This window comes from Jaculus jaculus, chromosome 5 (genome assembly GCF_020740685.1).
Source record: "Jaculus jaculus isolate mJacJac1 chromosome 5, mJacJac1.mat.Y.cur, whole genome shotgun sequence".
NCBI classification, from domain to species: domain Eukaryota; kingdom Metazoa; phylum Chordata; class Mammalia; order Rodentia; family Dipodidae; genus Jaculus; species Jaculus jaculus.
This window is the reverse complement of record NC_059106.1, coordinates 171,859,767-171,875,724: the sequence shown is the minus strand read 5'-3', so window position 1 is coordinate 171,875,724 and position 15,958 is coordinate 171,859,767. Positions and strand designations below refer to the sequence as shown.

The window sequence follows — 15,958 nt, the reverse complement described above, 5'->3', positions numbered from 1 at the left end:
GGATCTCGGGGATCCAGGAGGGTTGTGTGAGCACTGGGGACTTCCCAGAAGGTGACCAGAAAAGCCTCTTCTTTGCCCTTGGGATCCAGGAACAAGGAGAGGCTCCTTACAGATGGTCAGCCACGAGATAGGCGCTGTGGAGTCTCTCTCTAATCTTGGTGGGAACCTAATGGTGGGCAAGGATGCCGCAGTCAGAGCCTATGCAAGGCTGCACCTCCTTAGACTCCTGGCACTCTCTGAGCTGGGGGTGGGGCAGGGGACCCCGCCAAGGATGAAATCATGCCCAGATCTGCCCAGCAGCTGTGTCTCATTAGATGGGTCCCTGTCCTCCTTTTGGAAGGTTGGGCTAGGCAGCGTCGGGTCCCAGCAGGGACAGGCACTCGTGGGAGAACTGACTGTGGCATCCTCAGACTCACCACCCTGCAGGGCCAAACCAGGCATGGCAGAGGGGGCAACCTTCTCTTAAGGTATCCAGACCTGACCACTAGTCCAGAGCCATAGCTGCCCTCCAAGAACGGGAGCCCCCGCCCCCGACCCAGGAGTGTCTGAGCTACACAGACCAACTGAAAGCCTGCGGCTCCAGAAGTGGAAGGGTTAGCACCCTTCCGGGAGGCTACTTGCCCTGGCCACCCACAGGAAGGTAGCCACGAGGGTCGGAGTCTTCCTCTTCGGTCTCGGCAGCACGCGTCTGGGGTGGAGCTGCCGTGCGTCACAGGATCCTGAACGGCAATTCTGCACAGCAGAGCTGTACCACGTCCCATGGGTGACTGCCCAACATCTCCCTGCTTCGCCCATATTCCCTGTGGGACACAGCCACCACTGTAGGGGGCAGCTCTACTACAGCAACAGGAAGGATGCCAGCAGCCCAGCTGCCTGCCACAGTCTCTCTCCACTGACAAAGGCTACCAGACACAATCTTGGTGTACACCTTGTATTCCCTTGTCAGGTTTCTGGAAACCTCATGAGAACACTGGAATCCGGCCTGTTCACAGCCCAAAGAATGAGCTAGTATTGGGGCTGGAGGCGCAGCAAGGGGTTGAAGGACAAGTCTCATGAATGCTGACGTGTGTGGGGTCTCCTCGGGCTCCCAGGGACACTTGGGTGCCGCTGGTGCAGAAAGGCGGGCAGGTTGCTGTGGGGCCTGCTGGGACCAGCAGGGGACCATGACGGGGACCCAGGCTGCCAAGAGCCCAGGATCCAGGCAGAACCCACAGAGGCAAAGTGGCAAGGGTTTGCCGCACCCATATAAATGGTGGGGACAGCATGTCTCGTGCCCTGGGGTGGCCAGGTTGAAGCTTCTGACAGAAAGATGGGAGCAGATTGTCTCCTGGCTGTCACAGTCCTACCTGAGGTCCTGTGGCCTCTCCAGAGCCGCTTAGGGGCCCGAAGGCTCGGGGAAACCTGTACTGCCTGACGATCTGTCCTGGAGTCGCTTCGGGCACCGCACACAGGCACCTCGCCTCCGCTCCTCATAGCCAGTGGGCTCCTCTGCTGCAGCCTCCAATTCAAGACCCATGACAACAGTTTACAGACCGTACACATCTCTAATGCTTTCTGGGGAAAGGTTGGGTGCCTACGTGACGGCTCCATGGGCAGAAAAACTGGCCGATTCTCAGTGCTGGTTGCAAAGCCTGACCACTGGGAATTCCCGCCTGCAGCATCCAGCGCCGGCTGATGACGGGGCCAGGGGCGGCCCTTCACTGACTGCGGCACCTGGGCCTCTGGGTGGACAGAGGTCGGGCGCTGGGCCACAGTCAGGGTCAGATACTTTGTCCCAGAGCAGAGGTCAAGCTGCCCACGTCTTCCTGGGGTGTGTACACACACTTGGGTTACCTAGTAGCCAACTTTCCAGAACCCCCTGGAAAGTAAATTGCTAGATCCATTCTGGGCAGCAACACAGAGACCTGGGAGACTAGAGCCACAGCCACATGGTCACCTCATGACAGCCCTAGCGGGCATGGTGGCTCCTATGGACTGGCTCAAGTCAAGGTGCTCATGGTGACCTTGGGGACTATCAGAGGAAGGGAGACAGGCTGCTGAGACCACACAGGGGCCAGCAGAGCCGCCCTCCCCTAGCTTCGTGGTGTTACTTTTGTGGTCTGAAAGAGCTAGCTGCTGGCAGGAGGGACTTGAGGGCTTCAGATGACCATGGTGACGTTCACATTGGTGGCACAGAAGCCATGCTTTGCTCTCCAGGGCATGTACCGTTCACACGACAAGGCCAAGGGCCCCGGTGGTCCCTGAGCCCAGATGTCCTTTAGCCCTGGCTTTGGACCAAAACAAGCGAGGTCGGGGTTTTTTTTCCCACTGTAGATCCTGGAAGGAAGCGACGCCCAGAGAATATTCCAGGTGCTTCCAGTGTGGGCTGTTTTCTGTATTCACACAGTGTGCACACCTGAAAGCTCCCAGAGCAGAGTGGCACCCAGCAAGCCCTGTGCCCACTTCGTCTTCCAGAAATACCCTCGGAGGCTCTACCCAGCCGACTCATCATGGACACCAGTGGGCAAGCTCACGCTTCTTTTTAAGCCAGATGCCTCTCCTTCAGTCTCAACCAGAGTCTCCAAGAAAGGGCCGTGCTCTCTGTACAGGCCTGGGGTACTGAGAAGAGTCAGGGGTAGATCGCAGGTGCTCTGGGGCTCCCGCTGGCTCGGGGCCATCACAGCCCCTCCTGTCAGTGCGGGCCAGGATGGGAGCCACTCCGTCGGGACACTGAGTTCTGGTGCTGCTACCCCAATGGAAAGGCCTTGTTTGGATCGGCGCCGTGCTGCCCTGCAAATTTCTGGGATCAGTCCCCTGAGCCCTTCCAGGCTGAGGCTCCTGTCTTTGAAGACAGCACACACAGGGCAGATGGCTGGCTGTCTTCTTCGCTGTCAGGGCTGTCCCAGTCCATCCTCAAGCTGTGTCTGCCGGGTGGCATTTCACAGAAGCCCTGTCCATGTCCTGGACGGAGTCCATTCAGGCATGGTCTTGAAGGGAGGAAGAGAAAGGAATGTGAAGAAAAGCACCCCTCGTCACTTCTGCCCGGCAAGCATTCACCACTGAGCGACCCGGCCCTACTTTTCCTTTTGGAGGCAAAGACATGACTCTCCCCAGGACTTAGACTGGAGAGGACCAGGTATTAAGAATTGGAAAGTGGCTGGGCGTGGTGGCGCACTCCTTTAATCCCAGCACTCAGGGGGCAGAGGTAGAAGGATTGCTGTGAGTTCGAGGCCACCCTGAGACTACATAGTGAATTCCAGGTCAGCCTGAGCCAGAGCGAGACCCTACCTCGAAAACAAAAAATATATATATTTTTAATAATAATTGGAGGGCTGGAGAGATGGCTTAGCGGTTAAGCGCTTGCCTGTGAAGCCTAAGGACCCCAGTTCGAGGCTTGGTTCCCCAGGTCCCACGTTAGCCAGATGCACAAGGGGGCGCACGCATCTGGAGTTCGTTTGCAGTGGCTGGAGGCCCTGGCGCGCCCGTTCTCTCTCTCTCCCTCTATCTGTCTTTCTATGTCTGTTACTCTCAAATAAATAAATAAATAATGAACAAAAAGTATTTAAAAAAAAAAAAGAATTGGAAACTGGGATGGAGAGATGGAGTAGCGGTTACGGTGCTTGCCTGCAAAGCCTAAGGACTCATGTTTGACTCTCCAGGTCCCACATAAGCCAAACACACAAAGGTGAGGCAAGCACCCAAGGTTGCACACGCACCCAAGGTGGTGCACGCGTCTGGAGTTCAACTGCAGTGGCTGGAGGCCCTAGTGTGCAAACTCTTTCTATCTCATAAAAATAAAATAAAAAAGCTGGGCGTGGTGGTGCACACCTTTAATCCCAGCACTCACGAAGCAGAGGTAGGAGGATCACAGTGAGTTTGAGGCCACCCTGAGACTCCATAGTGAATTCCAGGTCAGCCTGGGCTAGAGTGAGACCCTACCATGAAAAACCAAAATAAATAAATAAATTTTTTAAAAACCCAACCAAACAAATAAGCCGGGCATGGTGGTGACCACCTTTAATCCCAGCACTCGGGAGGCAGAGGCAGGAGGATTGCTGTGAGTTCAAGGTCACCCTGAGACTACATAGTTAATTCCAGGTCAGCCTCGACCAAAGTGAGACCCTACCTCAAAAAAACAAAAACCAAAATAATAATAATAAATAAATAAATAAATAAGGCTGCAGGAGCTATCTGACTGGGTTAGGGACAGACAGCCTAGAGCTTCTCAGAGGGTCATCTCAAGGTGGCTTAACAAACATTTGCCTGACAAGGCCTCAGCAGCACAGCTGCAATCAGCCACCGAAACCCACACCCCTGGGTCAATAGCCACAGTAGACTGCGCAGGTCACAGACCCCCGGCCCCGCCACCCCGCAGAGGAGGGAAAGCCGGATTCAGGGAGATACAGCCACTACTGGGGTGGCGAAGCCCTTGCAGCTGAGGCCACCTCCCAGAGGGCAACCAGCGGCACCACACGGGGAATCTACGCCCATGCCAGTGCTGTGGAGACCATGGGGTGCTCACTTCCCTCAGGGACCGCCAGACTGCTCAGAGTGGCCGCCGAAGCCAGTGGGGACAGCTGTTGCTCTAGACCCTGAGGGCAGGAGGGCCGGGGCCTTGTGCTGGGCTTTTGGCCCTGCAGTGCCAGGAACTTGCACAGCACAACCACAGTGTCGGGTAGAGGACACGGGAGGACACACTCTCTTGCCCAGGAAACCGTCAGAAGTGCCTACTACGGCTGGGGTCACTATGTTTAAAACTATCCGATTAAAGTTTGAAGCTACCAACAGAAGTTTTTTTTTTTTTTTTTTGCTTTTTTGGTTTTTTTTTTTTTTTTTTTTTTTTTTCAAGGTATGGTCTCACTCTGCCCCAGGGTGACCTGGAATTCACTTTGTATTCTCAGGGTGGCCTCAAACTTATGGCACTCTGCCTACCTCTGCCTTCCGAGTGCTGGGATTAAAGGCATGCACCCGGCTATTTTTTAAAAAAAAATTTTTTTTAATTTTTATTTATTTATTTCACAGAGAAGGAGGGAGGGAAGGAAGGAGAGAGAGAAAGAGAATGGGTGCGCCAGAGCCTCCAGCCACTGCAAACAAACTCCAGACGCGTGAGCCCCCTTGTGCATCTGGCTAATGTGGGTCCTGGGGAATCGAACCTGGGTCCTTTGGCTTTGCAGGCAAACGGCTTAGCCCCTAAGCCATCCCTCCAGCCCAGCTATTTTTTTAAAATAAACTTTCATTTTATTTATTTGAAAGAGGCAGATAGACAGATAGATAGAGAGAATGGGTGCACCAGGGCATTCAGCCACTGCAAACGAACTCCAGAAGCGTGTGCCACCTTGTGCATCTGGCTGACATAGGACCTGGAGAACTGAACCTGAGTCCTTAGGCTTCCCAGGCATGTGCCTTATTCACTAAGCCATCCCTCAAGGCCCCAACCGAAGTTTTCTGAAGGCATGAGAGCCAGCCATTGGCCCAGATAATCTGCTTTCTGCCCCAGAAACAGCAGCAAACTTACCCGTGAGCTCACGTTCCGGCACTGCGGCCTGGGCACCTGGGGGTGAAGCAGAGAGGTTCAGGTTGGCATGGGGAGTTTCCCTAAAGATGTCAGTGGTCCTTAGCTTGAGAGGCAGCCCCACCATCTCCCCCAGGCTTCTGCTGTGGGCGGGAGGGGGAGTCCCATGAGTAACTCCCAGGCTACCCTGCTTTTGAAGGAAGATGGTTTTTAAGGGGCAAATGTGCAGGAAACACTGAAGATGCTCTATGTCCCAGGCTCAGGGGCCCTTGCTATAGTGTGACCCTATCAACAGGGCAACTGGGATCAGTGGAAAGTATTTTTGCACATCTGGCTTACATGGGTCCTTGGCTTTGCAGGCAAGTGCCTTAACAACTAAGCCATCTCTCCAGCTGTGGAAAGTATTTTTGGAACTGCTGGTATTTGCCCCAAGGGACCCCAAGAACAGCTCATGGAGCGGGAGGAAGCGTTAGGGGCGGGTCCCAGCTATGAGCTCCCCCTTACAGCCTTCCCCAGGGTCTCCAGCATCTGTATGGTCAAGGGCCAGGCACTGTGGCCCCTGTTCAAGGTTTTCCCGCCCTCCATGTTTCATCTCATTTTTCTGGCCCTGTCCTGGGGTGCGCAGAATTCCACGCACACAGCCTTGCTCGTGCCCTACAGCAGCCTCAACAGACTTCCCCAGAAATGAGGTCCACCCTGAATCCAGAGCCCGTCCCCCACCTGTCCCCCCCGCCCAGCCTCCGGGCGTGTACTTCACACCTGCCCTGTTGGCTTGGCTCAGTCAGAGGCAGAGCGTCTAGCCCGCTTCTGGCGGGCTTTGGGGCCCGATGGTAGCGCGTGCGTGTGCTTTTACAAGTGACTTTCAAGTCAGCACCTTGCAGAGTGAAAGGAGGTGTAAAAAGCGACGTTCAGCACACCGACACCAGGGATGAACAGTCCACGTGTACAGCCAGAATCTCCTCATACCTTTATAGCCACGCCGGGCTCGGCGGCGGCTTCTGCACCCCCAGGCGACAGCGACGGCAACGATCACCGCCGCCGCTGACAGCAGTGACGGGAGGCTGTAAAGGGCCGCATTCTCCTCCTCGCGGGGACTGTCCGGGCTCTTTGTGAACCTGCCTTTGTTTCCAGTGAAAGATTCTGCAAGAAAAAGGGAAATGGGCCAGGTGTGTTGGCACACGTCTTTAATCCCAGCAGATTGATGTGAATTTGAGGCCAGTCTGGAAGTACATAATGAATTCCAGGTCAGCCTGAGCTAGAGCGAGACCCTACTTCCAAAGAAAAAAAAAAAAAAAAAAAAAAGCTGGGCGTGGTGGTGCACACCTTTAATCCCAGCACTCAGGAGGCAGAGGTAGGAGGATTGCTTGAAGCCACCCTGAGACTATGGAGTGAATTCCAGGTCAGCCTGGGCCAGAGTGAGACCCTACCTTGAAAAACCAAAAAAGATGGGCTGGAGAGATGGCTTAGTGGTTAAGCGCTTGCCTGTGAAGCCTAAGGACCCTGGTTCAAGGCTCGGTTCCCCAGGTGCCACGTTAGCCAGATGCACAAGGGGGGCGCACGTGTCTGGAGTTCGTTTGCAGAGGCTGGAAGCCCTGGCGCGCCCATTCTCTCTCTCCCTCTATCTGTCTTTCACTCTGTGTCTGTCGCTCTCAAATTAAAAAAAATAAAAATAAAAATAAAAATAAACAAAAAAGAAAGAAAAGGACAGAAAGAGAGGGGAGAAGGGAGGGAGAAAGGAAGGGGGGGCAGGAGTGGTGCTGCATGCCTTTGATCCTAGAACTTGGTTCTCACAGGCTCATGTGGAGGCCCCAAGTGTCCTCAGAGAACAATGATCTCCACAGGGGTGCAATCTTGAACTTGTCTTAGAGTCACCCAGAAGGTTCTGACCCGGGTCTGGGTGCGGGGTCTTTGCAGGCTGCTCAGGGAAACTCGATCTCCACTCCACCTTTTCAGGATGCCTGTGCAGCTCTGCCAGGGAGAGCACTGGGGGTGGCTTTCAGGAGCATCTCAGACACTGTGGCTACACTCCAGTCTTTGGAAGGTGGGTGTTCAGCCCTGTGGGGGACCTGGCTGTTGGAGACACTTCTAGAGAGGGTACTTGTGCGACCTCCCAGATCCCAAGCTCAGAAAGACTCATACTTGGGCTTGATGCTCGGCTAAGCATCCTGAATCCTCAGTCTTTTCTTTTTTTAAATTAATTAATTAATTAATTTATTTGAGAGCGACAGACACAGAGAGAAAGACAGATAGAGGGAGAGAGAGAGAATGGGTGCGCCAGGGCTTCCAGCCTCTGCAAACGAACTCCAGACGCGTACACCCCCTTGTGCATCTGGCTAACGTGGCACCTGGGGAACCGAGCCTCGAACCAGGGTCCTTAGGCTTCACAGGCAAGTGCTTAACCACTAAGCCATCTCTCCAGCCCTCCTCAGTCTTTTCTGAACAAGACACCCATGTTCCTGCTCCACACTGAGCCCCACAGGTTACAAAGGGGGGTCTGCCAGTGACTTTGGCTGTTGGGCCTCAGAGACCCCCTCAGCCTGGGCATCTTACACAGACATGCAGGTACAGCTGTGTCCCCTAAGGAGGGTCATGGCCTGCACTCTGTCCACAAACAAGCTTGCCAGCAGCCAGACTAAGCTGAGGTCCCTGATTGTTTTATTAGCCAGAAGCACAAAGTGGCACATGCATCTGAAGTCTGTTTGCATTGGTTAGAGACCCTGCCACACCCATATTCTCTGTTTCTCTCATACGAGAGAAAGAGAGGGAGAGAATGGATATGTCAGGGTCTCCTGTCATTGCAAATGAACTCCAGACACATGCACTGCTTTGTGCATCTGACTTTACGTGGGTACGGGGGAATCAAACCCAGGCCACCAGGAGCTGCAGCAAGTACCTTCAACTGCTGAGCTATCTCTCCAGCCCTGAAACTCAGTTTTCTCAGCAGCACACACCTCCAGATGCAGAGAACCTGAGGAGGGGAGCTACCCAGGTATGGCCATCCATCCTGGCCTGTTGCTATTAAGATCGGTGACTCCGGAGATGCGGCAGGCTCTGCAGAGCCTCAGTCCTCATCTATAGAATGGGTTCAATAGGCTCTGCAATGGCAACTACACAGACCCTATGCTCAGGCCACAGTGTGATGAGTCCTTGTCCTTAGAAACCAAGGGCCCTTCATTGTCATTGTGCCCAACTCCTCCACACCATTGAACAGCCTTTCTGATCTGAGTTACCTGGTGGGAATTTCTGGGCCCTGACTAGGGCCTCCCTTGTCACCTGCAGCCTCTGTCCCCAGCCCGGCAGTCCTCACCTGCCTGGCTGCTGCTAGTGAGGTTCTGGTGCAGAAGCACGTTCTCTATGCAGCAGCCGACATCCACGTGGGGGGTCCGTGGGATCGTCAGGATGCTGACCACATCGTACAGCCCCCGCTGGTTCAAGAAGACCGTGTTGTTCTGCAGAGCTTCATGCAGCAAGCTGTTGTCCGTCCTGTTGATCCAGTACACGTTGGGCCTCGGGTAGCCATCGGTGGACATGCAGGTGAAGGTGAGCTCCTGGTCCTGGGAGGTGTTGCTGGAGGTGCTGACGACAGGCACGCTGAAGTTTGCTGCAGGGGAGGAAGGCGGCGGTGAGAGAGGCCTGGCCTGGCAGAGAGGCCAGACCGAGGCAGGGATCGGAGCAGCCAGTGCCTCCTACAGAGGGGAACTGCCGGCCTGACAGTGGCCATTTGACTGCACTGAGAATCGCCCAGGAGGCTGAGCTACACCTCTGGGTGGTCCCTGGGAGAATTTCCAGAAAAACAACTGAGAAAGGAGGACTCACTTTGAATGTGAGCTGTACCATCCCTCTGCTAGGAGACTGGATCAAATAAGTGGGGAAAATGGGAGAAAGTGAGCCAAGTTGCTCTGGTGTGGACAGCCTCCACCACAGGCTCCTCCTATGAACCCAGACGCTCCGCCAGGCTTTTCCTACCAGGATGAACAGAACCCTCCAAAACCGTGAGCCAAAATAATTCTTTTTTTTTTTTTCCTTTAAGTTGCCTATCTCAGATATTTTGGTCATAGGGACACAAAACTCACTTATACAGCCAGTTGTGATGGTGCACACCTTTAATCCCAGCACTCTGAAGGCTAGGGTAGGAGGATTGCTGTGAGTTTGGGAACAGCCTGGAACTACAGAGTAAGTTCCAGGACAGCCTGGGCTAATGTGAGACCTTCCCTGAGGGGGGAAAAAATCACTCATTGCTGGGCATGGTGGCACATGCCTTTAATCCCAGCACTCACTCGGGAGCAGAGGTAGGTGGATCACTGTGATTTCAAGGCCACCCTGAGACTGCATAGTGAGTTCCAGGTCAGCCTGGACTAAAGTGACACCCCACCTCAGGAAATCAAAAACAAAAAATCACTCATAAACCGGGCATGCTGGAGCTCACCTTAAATCCCAACACTCGGGAGGCAGAGATAGGAGGACCGCCATGAGTTCGAGGCCACCCTGAGACTCCTTAGTGTAGGTCAGCCTACAGCTAGAGTGACACCCTATCTTGAAAAACTAAAAAAAAAAAAAATCATTTATGTACCCAGCCACTCCAACATCCAACAGAGAGAGCCATTAGGTTGTGTGAGCAGTAATGACTTCTACAGGCCCTCTCCTGACCCCTCACCTGGATCTAATGTTGTGCCAGGCACCCTAGCTCCTTGGGGCCTAAGCTTTCCCCTAAATCTGGATCTCATTCAGCTTTCCAGCACCCTCTTCCAACTTATGTATTTATATATTTATTTTTAGTGCAGTGTGTGTGTTTGTGTGTGTGCGTGCATGCGTGTGTGTGTGATGCATGTTCAAATATGTGTAGGCATGTGTGTGCATGTGGAGGCCACAGGTCAACACCTGGTATCTTTCTCCACTGCTCTTCACCTTATTATTTCTTTTCTGTTTTTGTTTTTTTGAGGTAGGGTCTCACTCCAGCTCAGGCTGACCTGGCATTCACTATGTATTCTCAGGGTGGCCTCGAACTCATGCGATTCTCCTACCTCTGCCTCCTGAGTGCTGGGATTAAAGGCATGTGCCACCATGCCCAGCTTCACCTTACTTAAAAAAAAAAATAAGGGGGAGGGGAGGGAGGAAGGAAGAGAGAGAGAGAATGAACACAGGTGCTCCAGGGCCTCCAGCCATGGAAAACAAACTCAGATGAATTTGCCACTTTGTGCATCTGGGAAATCAAACCCAGGTTGTTAGGCTGTTCAGGCAAGCACCTTAACCACTGAGCCATCTCTCCAGCCCTGTTTTTTGGCTTTTGAGGCAGAGTCTCACTCTGGCCCAGGTTGACTTGGAACTCACTCTGTAGCCCCAAACTGGCCTTGAACTCACAGAGATCCTCCTATCTCTGCCTCCTGGATGCTGGGATTAAAGGTGTGTGCCATCACGCCTGGCTCATCTTAGGCATTTTTATTTTCTAAAATATCTTTTAAAATTTGTTTCTAAGCAGGGAGGGGGAGAGAGAGAGAGAGAGAAGAAGAAGAAGGAGGAGGAGGATGAGGAGGAGGAGGAGGAGGAGGAAGATGCAAGAGTGAGTGCACCAGGGTCTCCAGCTGCTACACAGGAACTCTAGATGCATGTGCCACTGTGCATCTGGCTTTACACGGGTACTGGGGAATTGAACCCCAGTCATTAGGTTTAACAGGCAAGTACCTTAACCTCTGAGGCACCTCTCCAGCTCTCACCTTACTTTCTGAGAAAGAGTCTTTTAAAAATGATTTATTTATTTATAAGACAGAGTGAGAAAATGGGCACATTAAGGATTCTAGCCACTGCAAACAAACTCCAGATGCATGAGCCACCATGTGCATCTGGCTTATGTGGGTTCTGGGGAGTTGAACCTGGGTCCTTAGACTTTGTAGGCAAGTGCCTTAGCTGCTAAACCATCTCTCCAGCCCAAGAAAGGGTCTTCCATTGAACCTGGAGCTCACCCACTTGGCTAGACTAGCCGGGCCAGCAAGCCCCAGAAATCCTCCCATCACCGCCTCCCCAGCACCAGGATCACAGGCACAGTCCACCATGCCAGCTTTTTGTTTGTTTGTTTGTTTTGTTTTTCGAGGTAGAGTTTCACTCTAGCTCAGGCTGACCTGGAATGCATTATATAGTCTCAGGGTGGCTTCGAACTCACAATGATCCTCCTCCCTCTGCCTCCCGGATGCTGGGATTAAAGGAGTGCGCCACCACGCCCGGTTCATGCCAGCTTTTATGTGGACATTTACCCATGGAGCCATCGACCCAACACCCCGTAACTCACTTTCTAAAATCCACTTGGGAGTTAGCTGGACAGTGAGGCAAGCTGGGAGGCTCTGGGAAGCCAGGTTAGGAGCATTCTCCTGCTCAGCCTCCTGTGTGCACAGAAGCACTCTAGATGTGGATGCTCTTCAAAGGCCCGGATCCTCAGGTCGGCTGGAACCGGTTCTCTGCTCCCCGGGGTCTTACCTGCCACATTCAGTCTGACCACCTTTTCCAAAAGCTTTCCCGGCTTCCAGGGCTCTTTAATCACCAGGCACTTGAACTGCTGCGCATCCTGGGGGGTGACGTTCTGCAGATGTAGAGAAAAGTCACCCTGTTTCATGCGGTCCAACAACAGGTGGGCCCTGTCCTTATATCGAGGGTCCTCGTGGCCCTCGGACTTGTTGTCCGAGAGGTAGTAGGTCACCACGGTGTCTGAGCCACTGATTTGCCAATAGACATACAACTCATTCAAGTCAAAATGGCTTCTGTGCGGGAAGACACAGCTGAGCTCCACGTCGCTGCCCACCATCGCGTTCACGACTTTCACCTCGCTGTCTGTAACGAGTCAAAGGGGGCTCACGTTACTCCCTGAGGGTCAAACACCAATGCTACCCTGGCTCATCAAAACACGAAAGGAAAAACAAGCCGGGTGTGGTAGAACACAGTTTTAATCCCAGCACTTGGGAGGCAGAGGTAGGAGGATTGCTGTGAGTTCAAGGCCACCCTGAGCATACACAGTGAATTCCAGATCAGCTTGGGCAAGAGAAAAATCCTACCTTGGAAAAAAAAAGGGGGGGGAGGCTAGAGAGAAGGCTTAGCGGTTAAGCACTTGCCTGTGAAGCCTAAGGACCCCAGTTCAAGGCTCGATTACCCAGGACCCACGTTAGCCAGATGCACAAGGGGGCGCATGCATCTGGAATTCATTCGCAGTGGCTGGAGGCCCTGGTGCGCCCATTCTCTCTCTCTCTCTGCCTCTTACTCTCTCTGTCACTCTCAAATAAATAAATAAAAATAAAAACAAAAAAAAAACAGGAAAGCTATTTATTAATAAAGTTCACCAGGGAGGGTGGCTCCAGTGTGATGTGGCGAACCGCTTTGATTAGTGCCATGGCTTTGACAATGCCCAGCTCTCGGCTCATCCCAAAGGCGATGGCCTTTGTGGCTCAACAGGCTAATAGGCAAAGAGGCTAGGGAAGCAGATGCCGCTGCCCGCCCCCCACACACACACTCCACAGACCCCGGCAGGCAATTCCACAAGAATTCCAAGGCTCTTGGAAAAGCATTTCCCTTATAATCTTTCACCCTGTGTGTGAGCACAGGTGTTCGGACTCAGCTTTCTCCACAGAGCCCCTGGGAAAGCAGAAGGGGCCGTGGCAAGGACCCCCATAGCACCCCGTGTCAGTATCCTCACAGCACCCAGCTGAGGGGTGGGGCTGGGTGCCTGCACCCCAGGGTAAAGCATTCAACTTACCAGCATGCAGGCCACTGAGCAGCAGCAAGAGCAGGCCAGCACTGAAAAACAAAACACAACAAAAGAAACAGGCAAGTGAGACAGGGTAGGAGACAGTGACGCTCGTCAGAAATGTGAATTTGCCTCCAAGAGGGGAGCTAGTGCTTCTTCTGGTTCTCCACAAGGACTCCAGGGAGCAGAACAGGTACCCCACCTCTCAGACCTGCACAGCAAGTCCCAAGGGCCTGGCATGCCCCAAACTCAGATGAACAAGGAGTGTGATGAGACACTAGGCAGAGCCACTGCCACAGCCAGGCCTGCCTTGCCCCCAGGCCAGACCTCCCCGGGGGAAGGACAGAAGACTGTAGGCAAAATTAAAATCGAGGGCCCAGCGCGCACGCAGAGAAGGTAGGATCGCTGTGTGTTTGAGGCTATCTTGAGGCTACATAGTGAATTCCAGGTCAGCCTGAGCTAGAATGAGGCCCTACCTTGAAAAAACAAAGAAGAAGAGAAGAGAAGGGAAGGGGAGGGGAGGGGAGGGGAGGGGAGGGTAGGGAAGGGGAGGGGAGGGAAGGGGAGGGGAGGGGAAGGAAGAGAAGGAAGGAAGGAAGGGAAGAAGGAAGGAAGAAAGGTAAATTGAAATCAAGGGAGCTGTACCTGAACTGTTAGGGGACAAAAGACACCTGAGGGCAGTCAGGGTCTGGTGGGAAACAGGATGGTATGAAACTAAACCTGGTGGGATTACTTCCAGATTCTTGACATCTCTCAGCTTCATGACAACCTTTTTCAGGCCCAAGCACCCTCTGGGGTGGCCGGAGGCCTTGCTCGGCTCTCAGCACTTGGGTCACTTTAGTCACAGGGCTAGCTCAGTTCCCACCCCCCACACACACCCCGCCCAAGACCAGCTAGATCTCCATAAGGGACAAACCCCACCGTGGGGCTGGGCACCTTTCTTCTCTGTTGTCTCTGTCCCTGCAGCATCGGGAATCCTCATCCTCTTCCCACACCCACTGTCCAGGAATTCTGGGGGTGTGTGGGGCTTGTTTCATGAAAACCTCCCAGGGAGCCAGGGAACCCTAGACTCCCCTGGTCTGGCCTGAGTTTGCAAGCAGGCATGACCAACGTCCAGGGCTCATCGAAGAAGCCGCTGCCCATTAGAGACACTCTAGACTGCGGAGTCTCCTCTCCTCTCCCCCCCCCTGGGAACTCTGGATAGGACACCTGAGGATGGCGGGCCTCACTAGGTTATCCAGTGGGGTCATGAGATGTCCACTGTACAAGTGTCTGAGGGGTATGTTAGCAAAAAGCCAGGATACAAAGATCTCACACACACACACACACACACACACACACACACACACCCCTGCCAGTAACCTACAAAAAGCCAGGATACAAAGATCACACACACACACACACACACACACACACCCCTGCCAGTAACCTACAAAAAGCCAGGATACAAAGATCACACACACACACACACACACACACACACACACACACACACACACACACACCCCTGCCAGTAACCTGTGTGCAGTTTGGATCTACCGAGCGGAGGGGATCCCAAAGGTGTGGGGTGACGCCCTGTGGGCCCCGGTGGGCTCCAGCTGGCCTTCGCGGTAACACACACATCCTTCCTTCTGGGAAATCAGAAAGGGCCGTGGAGAAGCGGCGGCGAAGGGCGAGCCTGCGCGCCCTTAGGCCGGGGCCGCGCGCCTCCGGGTCCGCCTTCGGGTTCCAGACCCACGCCGCCCTCTGCCGTCGCACCCGAGCGGGGACCCGGCCCGCGCCCTCCCCGCCGCGGCGCGTCCAGGTGAGCCGGCGACCGGGGCACAGCCGGGGCCCGGACGGCGCCGCTGCCCGCTCTCCGCTCCAGACCGCGGGCTTCTCCTCTCCGCACCCCGGGATCGCCGCGGAAGGACTCACCTCAGCGGCATGGCGGGGGCGGGGACCTCGGGCGGCGGGACTTCGGAGACCTCGGGCGGCGGAACTTTGGAGACCCCGGCCCGCGGGACTTTGGAGACCTCGGAGCGCGGAGACCCCGGCCCGCGGGAACTCAGCTCCGAGACCTCAGGCTGCGGGCCTGTGGATCCGAAATCTCGGTTCTGCAGTGCCTCGGGCTGCGGAGATCGCGGGCGGCCGAAGAGCGCCGAGTGCCCGGCGCGGCTGGTGCTGTCCAGGTCCCCGCCCTCGGCTGGTCCCTCCCGAGACCGCTCCCCCCCGGGGGCGGGCAGAGGCGTGGAGCAGCGGAGCGGAAGGTCGTTCCCTGGCTCCCGAGGCCGCCTCGGGGCCTGTGCTCGGAGCCGGTCCACGCGCCCGCGCTCCAGGTGATCAGGACCGTTCCATGCGGACACGATGGGACAGCGGCCAGATGTGCGGCGTGGACGCTGCCCTCGTCCCCACCCGCGTACTGGCTGCCCAGAACATCCCGGGCCAGGCGGCAGCGTCCCTCCTCTTAGGAGCGTGGGTGCAAGCAAGGGCTCCTTCCTCTCTGGGGCTATTTCCAGTCTGTTAGTGGAACTGAATCCAAATTGAATGACGAGAGATCGGGGCGGGCAGGAAGAAGGGAGGGAGAGGGCGCAGGCAGGCGGCCACCCTCAGCCAGTGCCAGCCTTCCCCCGCCCCAGCTCCGCTCCTTCCACACCCTCGCCGTCCCCGCAGCGAGCTTTATTCCTCCCTTACTGTTTCTGACCTGGTGTTCCCCCGGCACCTAGTCTGGGCAAGGCTCAGCTTGAGCCCCCAGGTTTGAATCA

At 54.8% G+C, this 15,958-nt stretch overlaps 1 protein-coding gene across 2 annotated transcripts; it reads right to left on the bottom strand.

Moving 5' to 3' along the window:
- Nucleotides 1–915: 915 nt before the first annotated feature.
- Nucleotides 916–15,351, bottom strand: Icoslg (inducible T cell costimulator ligand). Of its 2 annotated transcripts, none has more exons than XM_045150400.1 (7): nt 15,132–15,351; nt 13,224–13,264; nt 11,957–12,307; nt 8,799–9,092; nt 6,458–6,631; nt 5,495–5,530; nt 916–2,966 (listed from the first exon to the last, which is right to left on the bottom strand). In XM_045150400.1, exons 1-7 carry the CDS (start codon nt 15,140–15,142, stop codon nt 2,956–2,958), a joined length of 918 nt encoding a protein of 305 aa, XP_045006335.1. In that variant the 5' UTR covers nt 15,143–15,351; the 3' UTR covers nt 916–2,955. The 2 variants fall into 2 exon arrangements, with proteins under 2 accessions (XP_045006335.1, XP_045006336.1); XM_045150401.1 differs by lacking the exon at nt 15,132–15,351 and adding an exon at nt 14,754–14,768.
- Nucleotides 15,352–15,958: the final 607 nt, after the last annotated feature.

What these genes read in the sequence shown, in the direction of transcription:
- Icoslg (XM_045150400.1), bottom strand. An exon ending in GCTCAGTGGCCTGCATGCTG is followed by an intron (nt 12,308 to 13,223) that starts GTAAGTTGAATG and finishes GACTCGTTACAG; the next exon opens with ACAGCGAGGTGAAAGTCGTG. An exon ending in CACTAGCAGCAGCCAGGCAG is followed by an intron (nt 6,632 to 8,798) that starts GTGAGGACTGCC and finishes TTTTTCTTGCAG; the next exon opens with AATCTTTCACTGGAAACAAA.